Raw genomic sequence first — 11,050 nt, 5'->3', positions numbered from 1 at the left:
CATCAGTAAATACAATGATTTGCTTCTGGAAAATGTATAGACAATGCTGGGCACAGTGGCGCACGCCTGTAATCCCAGCAGTTTGGGAGGCTGAGGTAGGAGGATTGTGAGTTCAAAGCCAGCCTCAGCAAGTTAGCAAGGCACTAAGCAACTCAGTGAGACCCTGTCTCTAAATAAAATACAAAATAGGACTGGGCATGTGGCTCAGTGGTTGAATGACCCTGAGTTCAGTCCCTGGTACAAAAAAAAAAAAAGTATAGACAGACAGTTCCTGGTTTGACTTGTGAGTTTTCAACTTTACGATGATGCCGAAGCCGTGTGCACTGGGTAAAAACTGTACTTGAACTCCCGAGTTTTGCTCTTTTCCTGGGCCAGGAGGGGGTGGGGAGATCCTCTCCCACCACCTTGGGCAGCCACCACCCTGTGAGGGGCTGCCAGGCTGTGGGACTCAGTGAGTCAGGGGTGTTGAAGGCATTTCTGACTTACGATGTTGGGATGGGTGCTCATTGTAAATTGAGGAGCATTTGTGTATATATTAGAGGAAATATTTATTTTATTATTATTTACTTTATTTATACATATTTTATTAATGAAGTGATGGATCTTTTTTCACAGATTTTCTATATTTGAAAAAATTTAACAAGACCTATGACTAGGTTAGGATGATCCCAGACAGGGCTCTGGACTGGACAAAACAACTGTAAGGATTTGGAGAGAAATTGGGGGACATTTGGATAGAGAGTGGGGATCACATAAGAAGAAAGCACTCTTGTCATAGGAAGAGGAGACAGCTAGGCATGGACATGCCTGTCTCCCAGCTATGGGGAGGCGGAGGCAGAAGGATGGAAAGTTCCAAGGCCAGCATTGGCCACTACCCAGACCCTGCCTCAAAATAAAATAAAAAGGGCTGAAGGTGTAGCTCCGTCGTTGAGTGCTTGCCTAACCACCCTGGAATCAACCCGCAGTAACTCAAACCAACCAACAAACTGCCTAGGAGATACTCTTTGAAAACCCCTTTCTCTAAGTGCTGAATATATTTGAACTCATCTGATCCAATTTGTGAAATTACGGCACAGAGAGGTGGGATGACTTGCCCAAACTCACACAGTTTATATATAAATGGTGAAGCCAGGATTTGAACCCAATCTGTCCAATTATTGGACCTGTGGGTCCAACTACTGGGCCCTGTTGGTTTTGATCAGCTGCAGGTGGAAGAAGTTAATCTCCAAGAAGCCCAGGAAGGCTTCTTGAGTCCCAACATTTAGGAGCAAGGAAGGGAAGAACAGATTCAGAGTAGGGGAAGGAGAGGGAGGAGAGGAGAGGAGAGGGGGACTCCCTCAGGCAATGACTCTGCCCATGCCTTGGTTTCCTATCTGTGTGATGGGTGGTGGTAACGGTGGAGAGTACACGGGTTAATCCAGCGTGGGCTGGCGAGGCACCGGGAGCTGCTGCGGGGGCGTGCCGGGGCCTGCGCCAGGGCCTGCTCCAGGGGCAGCGGCACAGGGTAATGAGCAGGCGAGGCCCCGGCGCAGTCGGCGGCGGCTGAGCTCAGCGTCTGGGCTGCGTGGAGATGGCCGGACTGGGGTTGCAGGGCCATGCTGCTGGACTGCCCCTCCTGCTGCTGCTGCTGCAGCTGCCGCACCAGGCCCTGCCAGAAGGACCCCTGGCGTTCGTGGCTCTGGTGAGCTGCCCCCACCCACCTGGCCCCTCCTCTGTCCCAGGCCAGCCCTGACCCTATTTGTCCCCAGGTGTTCCGCCATGGCGACCGGGCTCCGCTGGCCTCCTATCCCACAGACCCACACAAGGAAGCCGTTTCTGCCCTGTGGCCTCGAGGCCTGGGCCAGCTGACCAGGGTGAGAAGCGTGGGGGCGAGGTGCGTGGCTGGGTGAGGAGGGTGTGCTGAGGCCTTGCTCTGTCCCCAGGAGGGAGTCCGCCAGCAGCTGGAGCTGGGCCACTTCCTGCGGAGGCGCTACAAGTCCTTTCTGAGTCCCCAGTACCGGCGGGAGGAGGTACTGGCACGTTTACCTGTACCTGGCTCCCTGACCTCCCACGTTTGACTCCAGTGCTCCCTTTGGGTGCCACCTCTGGCCTTTGCCCTGCATTCTATGGACCTCAGAGTCACCAATAAACCCACATTGACTTCTAATCTCACCTCATTCTGACCCCCTGACCTCTGACCTTACTTTCTGACCTCCACCTTTGTCTTCACTCCCACTGACTCCAACTAGACCTCTGACTCCTAAACTCAATTCTTTTCAACTTGTCCTCCTGACCTCCAGCATTTGATCTCTAGCCTTCAGTCCTTCATCCATTCTAACCTTCCTTTTCTGATATTTAGGATCAGGCCTCCTGACTTCTGACCCTGATCCCTCTGAGGACAATATACCTAACTATGGCAACGTCCCCGCCCCCCATCCTCAGTTTGACCTCTTGCCTCCATTCCCCTGACTCTGATGATCTTGACTGTCATCTACCCAGCTGACTCCTTCAACCCTCGTCTACCCAACACCTGCCCTCCAACCTGAGGGCTCCTAACATTGACCTCTGACACATTTAAAGGCCAGACATTTGAACCCACCTTAAATGCCTAATCTTTAATCTGTTTTCATGACCTTCAAGCAACACCAAACTGAATCTAAAGCCATTGATTTGCCACCACATCTGACCCTGTGCCCCTTCCTGTTGCACACCCCCCCCAGGTGTACATCCGGAGCACAGACTTCGACCGGACCCTGGAGAGCGCTCAGGCCAACCTGGCTGGGCTGTTCCCCGAGGCAGCCCCGGGGAGCCCTGAGGCGGACTGGAGGCCAATTCCTGTGCACACGGTGCCTGTTGCTGAGGACAAGGTCTGGGGCTGAATGGGGGTGGGAGAGAATAAAGAAATTGAGCTGGAGAGGGATGGAGGTGGCTCAAGGCCTGAGGGTTCGTCAGCTTCCAGAAGCCTCATATGGCTCAAAGCAGTAAACCTGTCTCTGGGCTGAGCTGTCCATGGGCAAGCCACCCCTCCCATGAGACTCATCTGGATTGGGGAGAGACTGAGAGGGAGACAGGGCCTGAGACCCCGGGCCCACTGCTGTCCTGAGCCTCAGTTTCCTTCAGTTGCTGAGATTCCCCATGCGCAGCTGTCCTCGATACCATGAGCTGCTGCGGGAGTCCACAGAGGCCGCCGAGTACCAGGAGGCCCTGGAGGGCTGGACGGTGAGCAGGGTGATGGGCTGGTGGGGCAGGGTGCCAGGTTCTAGACTCACCCAGCCTGTGCACCCAGGACTTTCTGACTCGCCTGAGCAACTTCACGGGGCTGACGCTGGTTGGGGAGCCACTGCACAGGGCATGGAAGGTTCTGGACACACTCATATGCCAGGTAAGTCCCCTGCCCTGTCCCTCTGGACCAAGTGGTTCAAATCGTAACTTTGCCCCATGCTACTGGGTTTCCCCATCTGCATACCAGGAATGGCTGCCCATCTCCTCTGTGGTTGCCACAAAGATTAAAGTGACTAATCCATGTAACAGGCTTATGGGAGCAGCTGGCACACTGGGCCACACAGAGGTGGAGGCTGTTTTGGCAATACTTTCTCTGCTATCCTGTAATCAGAAAAGCTCCATAAACCAAAACTTGGGCAGCAGGAGTGGACCTGACGCGGTGCCATGCACAGAGGGAAGCGTGTGTGGGGTTACAAGGACTGCCCATGCCCTCCTTAATGTCTAGATCCCAAAACGCCTCTGCCTAAAGGTGTCAGATAAGAGCTGCTGAACTGTAGAATGAGACAACTGCTGCTGGGCAGTGGACCATGCCTGTAACCTCAGACTTCAGACTTAGGAGGCTGAGGCAGGAGGGTTGTCAGTTCAGGCCAGCGTGGCAATTTAGTGAGACTGTCTTGAAATTAAAAAAAAAAAGGGGGGGGGGCTGAGGATGTAGCTCAGAGGCAGAGTACCCCAAGGTTCAATTCCCAGTACCAAAAAAAAAAAAAAATTCACTATTGCCCACACTATGACTCCCCCCTCCCCCAGCCCACAAGGGCAGGAAGGAACCAGCAGTTAATGGGGTAGGGCACCAGAGGGCCCAGGAGCACTAGGGGCAACTCTGGATGTGCCCTCTGTCTTCCCTCCCTGTCTCTCCAGCGAGCTCACGGACTTCCCCTACCTTCCTGGGCCTCCCCTGACGTCTTGAGAACTCTGGCTCAGATCTCTGCTTTGGATATTGGGGCCCATGTGGGCCCACCCCGGGCAGCAGAGAAGGCCCAGCTGACAGGGGGTGAGGTGTGGGGCTGGGAGGTAGGGAAGGTGGGGGGTTGAGGTTCCTTCCTCTCGGGGTGGGTTCTAAGCACTGTTCCTGCCCCTTCAGGGATTTTGCTGGATGCCATTCTTTCCAACTTCTCCCGGGTTCAGCGCCTGGGACTGCCCCTCAAGATGGTCATGTACTCAGCTGTGAGTTCTTGGGAAGGGAAGGCAGTGCCTCATGGGCACAGGGATGAAGGTCACATCAGTTTGGGTGAGGAAAAGCTGGTGGTCCTAATGCAATCTCAGCCCACTGCCTTGGATACCACCATCCCCGAATCTTAACTCTCAGACTAGAGGTACACTGTGGAAGGACAGGCTCTTTCACCAGTGTCCAACCATATATTGCCATTACTTGATCATATTTAGTGGCTACCTGTTCCCCCCAGTGAGGAGGCAGGAGCAGGCTTGGTGGACTGGTTCTAAGTGGCTGGGGAATATCTGGGAGGCAGCTAGATGCCCAAGACTAGTTTGGGAAAGAGCCATCCAGGGGGAAACCCTGTCTCAGAACTTGGATCTCCCTGCAGCACGACAGCACCCTGCTGGCCCTCCTAGGGGCTCTAGGCCTCTATGACGGGCACACCCCACCCTATGCTGCCTGCCTTGGTTTTGAGTTCCGGAAACGTCTCAGGGACCCAGAAGATGGAGGGTGAGGAACTGGACATTGGACAGGGGAATGGGCTGGAGGGGTGATGGACAGGCAGAGGGCACTGCTAAAGAACCTGCCTGGAAGGGACAGTTGGATGAGATTGACAGGTTTGAGTCAGGAGCATTTCTCCATTCAGCAGCTCTCCCCTGATCTGGGCTCTTCCTTCAGCCAGGGTCAGTGGTAGGTGTCACCCTCTCCTCTCTCCCTCCAGGAACATCACCATCTCCCTCTTCTACCGCAATGACTCTGCCAGACTACCCTTGTCCCTGAGCCTCCCTGGGTGCCCAGCCCCCTGCCCACTAGGGCACTTCCACCAGCTGACTGCTTCAGCCCGACCGCCAGTGCATGGGGCCCCCTGCCATGACTATGAGACTACCACTCCCCCAGGTGACCGCTCTCTACCCTGGGGTAGTAGTTGGGGGTCCCCCAGACCTGAGATTCACAACCCCCAAGTTCTTCCTGCAGCCACCACAGTGCCCCTGCTGGCCGGAGCTGTGGCCCTGCTGGCTGTGCTCAGCCTGGGGCTAGGCTTGTTGGCCTGGAGACCTGGCTGCTTGTGGGCCTTAGGGGGGGCCGTGTGAGCTGGGAACTTGGGGTAGCACCTCCCCTCAGCTGACTGGATCCCAACACGTGTTCTCCCGCTGCTCTGGCTTGTCACTGTGTCTGTGTGCGTGGAAAAGGGCTGGGTGGGCTCCCTGTCATGGAAGCCAGTGTGCAGGTGGCACACACATGCATGGTGCGTGGCTGCTTCTGTACTCCCATGTGGACAAACATGCAGGTGTCTGTCCATCTCCAGTACGGCCCCCTGGCTCCACACACCTCAGGCAGCAGCCCCTGGAGAGCAAGGCAAGGCTGGTCACTCCAGGATGGGGGTGGCCAGCAAGGTAGGCAAGGACCACACAGGAAAAGTTAGGTCCGCGACTGCCTACAGGTTGGTCAGCATTCCTGTTCCTAAAGTGTTATTTTCTGATGCTAATGGAGGTGGGAAGCCATCTTTGGCCCCAGGAGGGAAGCTCCCCTCTCCCACCAGTTGAGAACCAGTGGTTACACCACCACCACACTGGAGCACCCTGGTCAGCCAACCTGCTTGTCGTTACCAAAGGTGCCCAGTAGTCACAGGGCCTCCAATAATGAAGGCAACAGCTGTGACCCGTTTGTACTTTCTGGCCCTGGGAGGCTGTTCACAGACAGGTTCACAGACCCCATGGGGTGGGGGACCATCCCTATTGCTAGGATCAGTTCCCACCTGGTCACATCAGGCTCACACTTCCATCAGATCACTGCAATGGAGATGGCCCTGAAGGTGGACAAGCCCATATGTATCTCCCCTACTCCAGACCCAGCCCATGTCAGGACAGCAAATACCACAGCTCACAAAGGGTGATATGCGTACCATTTATTGGGTACCTGTGAAAACAGCACCACCAGCTGTCCCCAAACCTGTGATCCTGGTTCAGATCCCCCTAAACCTACCTCAGACACTGGCCCAAGGCCAGATGTACAAATTTGAGAAACCAGACCCACCTGGAGGGATGGCTGCCCCTCCCTGGGAGGCACTCAGCAAAGCACACCTTAAAATGGAAGCATTACAATAGTTAGAAAAGGCAATGACCTTCACTAAAACCAAAATGTCATACATGCTTAACATATTAAGTAAAAATATTGCCTCTAAAACCTAAAAAAAGTAAAAACAAGATGCCAGGTATTATAGGCTATGGGGTATTCAATTGGCCCCTAGTGCTTTTGGGCTCAAATGGCAGAGGGTGAGTCCACTACTGTGCCCAATCACCCTGCAGCCAGGCCAAGATAAGTTGGCACAACCCACTCCAAGGCCCAGTTGGGCAAGTGGCTGTTTTTGTAGCTACTCCCTTAACATCTCTGCAACTGGAGTAGCCAGGGACAACACACCCCTTTCTTTTTAAGGGTCTCCGAACATGACCTACAACTACTTGAGTTACATGGGAAAGGTGTAGGCAAAGGTCCTCCCTGAACTCTGGGCTGAAAGCAGCTCTTCTGGAGTTTGGCCTCTCACCCCACTCACTGGAAGGGGCTAGTCATGGCGTATGGGCGGCTCCTCCCCACAGGCCTGGTCAGAGTAGGGAGGTGGAGGCGGCTGCTCCTCTCCTAGCCCATAGACTGGCTGGCTGCGGCTGCGCTTGGCTTCTTTGATGTACAGCTCCAGGAGGACCTTGGTGGGCTGCTTATCCACTCTCTCCCTGGGCACCCCATGGCTGAGTAGCCAGCCGGTGAGGTCCTTGCGTGTGGGGTTAGGCCCCAGCATGAGCTTGGCACGGCCTGGCTGGCTCTGGCGCCACAGCAAACCTACATCAGCAATTGTCTGGATCTCCATCACGGCCTCCAGCACGGTCATGCCCTTGACCAGCAGGCTGACCAGTGAGAGCCGCAGTTCTGAGGGCGCAGCTGTAAGCAGGCGTCTCTGCAGGCCCTGAGTGAAAGGCACGTCCTCTGGCGCTGCATATTCGGGCTCAGGAGGTGAGAGTGGCGAAGGCAGCTCGCGGTAGATCCAGTCGAGCATGCCCAGCTCACGCACTAGCTGGATGCCCTCCTCCATAGTGGTCCAGGGACGGAAAGGCAGTTCAGTGGCCTCAAAGTGCAGGAAGGATTCCCAGCGCTGGCGCCAGGCCTGTAGTAGCCAGGTGAGCAGCGTCTTACAGCCACCCCGCAGCGTCTTGCAGTGGTAGTTGAAGATGGCATCATGGGTTAGGTCACCCAGCAGTGCCAGCTCCCCGGAATTCAAGGACAGAGCTGGGCCCCCCTGGTCATACACCCGCAGGATCCAGGTGATCATAAGCTCGTTGGGGTTCTGCTTGAAGCGCCGAGAAATGGCCAGGAGCTCAGTATATGTATAGTAGCGGTCTCCCCGGCCCATCTGGGTGGGTGCCAGCACTCTCTCAGCCATGGCCACAGCTGCCCCAAGGCAGGGAAGAGCAAGAGGGTCAGGAAGGGCACTGCTGCAGAAGCTGTGTGAAGTAGAAAGGGCCACACCCCCACCCAGCACCTCCCTGGAGTGGGGGCCCTCAGATCCCCAGGTGTCTAAGGTCCTGGGTGGCACTATATCTTCAGGGGCAGTCAGAGCCCAGTGCTGAATATCATGGGGTCCCCAAGCTCAACCCTGATAGGATAGCAACCCAGGCTCAGCACAGCCCTCCCTTCCCTCCCAGCACAGGGTTACTATGGAGATTAAGGAAGCCACTGCTTCACAAGTACAGGATGCTGAGCTGTGCTCCCTACCAACAGGCAGCTCCTCCGCCCTTACCAGGAGGGAAAGCTGGGCAGCAGGACAGCTGGAGAAGCCACCTGTAGACAGGAGAAGGGGAGGGAAAAAAGGTCCGTGGGGTACAGGTAAATCATTGTTATCCCAATCCATCCCCTACCAGGAGCCAGGACCCCTCAGACCCCCAGGTGTCAAAGGTCCTGGGGGGCACATTATCCTCAAAGAATGGTCAGAGCCCAGTGCTAGACATCACAGGGGTCCTGGTGTTACCCCCTTATTCAGACCCTAGGGTCACTGCAGTCCTGAGAGGACACTGCTTATTAATTTCAGAGATCTGGGCAAGAAAATGACAGCCCCTAGTTCCCCTAGCCCACCTCTCACTGTCCAGCTTAACCCTATATATTTCTTCTGTTATGATGATCTGCAGTCAAGTAACCTAAGCCACCCTGAGGCCACTCCTCCACATGGAGGGTTGGACTGGAGGTACTTATGGGCAGCCTACAGGCAAGTGGCAGATCCGAAGCCCAGGTCTGCTTTTTCCCTAACCAAGTCTTGCAGCTTACCTGGCACCAACAGTTACTCTAACTTGGAAAGTGACCTCACCAGGACTTTTCTGTAAAAACCAGAACAGGGCCTCAACCTTCCACTGGGACTCTGGTAGAGCTCAGAGTTCATGTTTCTCAAGGTGTTTCTTTCCTCTGCTCACCTAACATCCCTGCCCAAATAGCACCATGCTGACTCCCTTTCTCCAGGACTTCCCCACATCCACACCTGTTCAGTGCTCTGCAGGGGACAACCTGGATTATGGAAGGTCTTAAGCCTCCAAGAGCACAGAGATACACTTTCAGGTCTATTTCATTGCAGCCATTGTCCTCCCTACTCTTGATACCCCAAGAGCAATAGAAAATCCTGGAACTGAGAACACTTGTTTTTTTTTTCCCCAATAACAAATATATGCCTATCTTATGATGTAGCGCTTTTAAACACAAAACATTCAAGATAAATCCTGATATTTTTACAATGGCTATTATGTAAATTTAGGGTTCCTTCAATTATCAAATCACATCCAAATGTTTGACTGTAAGCTACTGTTTTGCTTAAAGGTACACTGTACCCAGTCCACAAAACCTGCAATATGAGAGGCAATGATAATGCTGAGTCAATGTTTCATTTCCTCTGTTCAGTCTGAAAATTTTTTGATTACTCCTTCTCCCTAAAACCCAAATACTCTTCTTCTTCCCCATCTTATTCAACCCTTTGCCTTTGGAAAGCAGGAAATGCCACCAGCACCACCCAACTGTGCAAAGGATTCAGACCATCTGCTCCTGAAGATACACCCACCTTATGAATACAGCAACTGAAGCTTAGGAGAGGGATTGCTCTGACCTCTATAAGCCAAGGAACAGCAGAACTAGGGTCTGGATGTATGAGTAGTTGACTGGGTTCCCATGGATATAAAATGGTTTTAATATGTAATACTGAGTAAGACTGCTGGCACATATGTAAGACATCTTGTATTTTAGACCTGGATGGATCAGGGCATTGGAGCAAGGCTTCTTACCAAGATGGGATGATGGTGGGTAACCCCTCAGCTAGAAGTTAGACCTGTAACATAGGAAGGACTTGATGAGGGTGTGGAAGAAATAGTTCATATGTCCAGACCATCAAAACCAGGGTTCCTCAGACCCCCAGGTGTCAAAGGTCCTGGAGAGCACTGTGTCCTCAGGAATGATCAGAGCCCAGTGCTAGACATCATGGGAACCGTGGCCCCTGTGCAATCACGTCTCAAGGCCATTACCTTCAAAGACAGGAAAACACAAAACTCAACTGACCCCCAACTTCTCACTGTCATACTTCCACACAGTAGTGGTCCTGAGATGGACCTTCAAACTCATTAACACGAAGAGGACCCCAATCTTTCCTGAACTAGCTATACCTACTAATGACCCTGAACCATGAGCATTGCTAAGATGCAAATCCTTTAGTAGGAGGCACGAGGAAAGGAAATGTTCTGGGAGAAAATAAAGCTAAACAACATAAACAATGGTCACAGACCCCTTGACCGTGTCAGGTTTGAACAAATCTGCTGCGAGTCATTTAAGATGACTTAGGTATTTGGGGTTAATTACAAACTTTATTTGCAAATACATTAAGATTAAAATCAGGTAGCCCACTCCAGGCTGGGGCTCCAAGGCAGGGTCTTGAAAACTAAGTTACAGAAGACCTTAAGGACTCAAGCCCAGAATTCAAGTTAACAAAACCCTCTGACATTTGCACCACCCGTCAGAATTCTTGAAGGTGAGCAAAGGCCTTGTCTCCTTTCTGCTCTACCTGGTTCTTTGCAATAGCCCAGTTAGTTCACTTGGAGACCCACTTCTTCCTTGATAAATCGGCATGTCGTCTCTGCCCTTACAGAAACCCCAACACCCTCTTCTCTTCCGTCCCTCAAGTCACACACCCCCTTCTCAGCTGCCCGCAAAACCGACAAGATGGCGGAGACCCGCGACGTGGGCACAGAAATGGCGCAGCCCATCCGCGCTGCAGACAAAGGAAGGCCCGCCCCGGCGCCCCGCGCCCGACCCACCTGGTGGAAGGAATCGCCGCCTAAGCGCCTCCACCCTCCCCGCACTAGACCTCCAGGCTCAACCCGCAGCGCCCTCGATGATGCCCGAAAGAGTCCGAGACCCCGTCCACGCGACACGGCACTCTCTCCGCAGCCCAGGACACCTCGCGACACGTGCGTCCCAGAGCCCGGCCGCACAGACCGAGAGGCGCGCGGAGCGAAAAGCACCACCTCACCTGCTTCTCCCACTCCGCAAAACGTGCGCGCGCCGCAGCGAGTCCCGCTTTATAGTACGCGCCGCTCTCAAGGCTCGGCCCCCGGCGTCAGT

At 53.8% G+C, this 11,050-nt stretch overlaps 2 protein-coding genes and 3 non-coding genes across 11 annotated transcripts; 1 reads left to right on the top strand and 4 right to left on the bottom strand.

Moving 5' to 3' along the window:
• Positions 1-200: 200 nt before the first annotated feature.
• Acp4 (acid phosphatase 4) lies at positions 201-5,558 on the top strand. The gene is made up of 10 exons (XM_015496452.2): positions 201-1,681; positions 1,749-1,853; positions 1,923-2,009; positions 2,700-2,846; positions 3,100-3,198; positions 3,266-3,361; positions 4,120-4,252; positions 4,343-4,425; positions 4,803-4,924; positions 5,136-5,558. The coding sequence occupies exons 1-10, from the start codon at positions 1,571-1,573 to the stop codon at positions 5,503-5,505; spliced, it is 1,353 nt and encodes a 450-aa protein (XP_015351938.1). The 5' UTR covers positions 201-1,570; the 3' UTR covers positions 5,506-5,558.
• Positions 5,559-6,305: 747 nt separating this feature from the next.
• Positions 6,306-11,033, bottom strand: LOC107151207 (Friend virus susceptibility protein 1). Of its 7 annotated transcripts, none has more exons than XM_015496449.2 (4): positions 10,959-11,033; positions 9,721-9,764; positions 8,118-8,242; positions 6,306-7,852 (listed from the first exon to the last, which is right to left on the bottom strand). In XM_015496449.2, exon 4 carries the CDS (start codon positions 7,842-7,844, stop codon positions 6,975-6,977), a length of 870 nt encoding a protein of 289 aa, XP_015351935.1. In that variant the 5' UTR covers positions 7,845-7,852; positions 8,118-8,242; positions 9,721-9,764; positions 10,959-11,033; the 3' UTR covers positions 6,306-6,974. The 7 variants fall into 7 exon arrangements, with proteins under 7 accessions (XP_015351935.1, XP_015351936.1, XP_048646412.1 ...); XM_015496450.2 differs by having other exon boundaries at positions 8,202-8,242; positions 10,959-11,030; XM_048790455.1 differs by lacking the exon at positions 10,959-11,033 and adding an exon at positions 10,744-10,939.
• LOC125612689 lies at positions 7,956-8,046 on the bottom strand. The gene has a single exon (XR_007343168.1). It is a non-coding gene; the product is annotated as a small nucleolar RNA SNORD88 (small nucleolar RNA).
• Positions 8,329-8,420, bottom strand: LOC125612688. The gene has a single exon (XR_007343167.1). It is a non-coding gene; the product is annotated as a small nucleolar RNA SNORD88 (small nucleolar RNA).
• Positions 9,833-9,923, bottom strand: LOC125612687. The gene has a single exon (XR_007343166.1). It is a non-coding gene; the product is annotated as a small nucleolar RNA SNORD88 (small nucleolar RNA).
• Positions 11,034-11,050: the final 17 nt, after the last annotated feature.

Source organism: Marmota marmota, unplaced genomic scaffold (assembly GCF_001458135.2).
Source record: "Marmota marmota marmota unplaced genomic scaffold, marMar, whole genome shotgun sequence".
NCBI lineage: Eukaryota > Metazoa > Chordata > Mammalia > Rodentia > Sciuridae > Marmota > Marmota marmota.
Note: the sequence above shows the minus strand (reverse complement) of the source record. Positions and strands in the feature narration are given on the sequence as shown.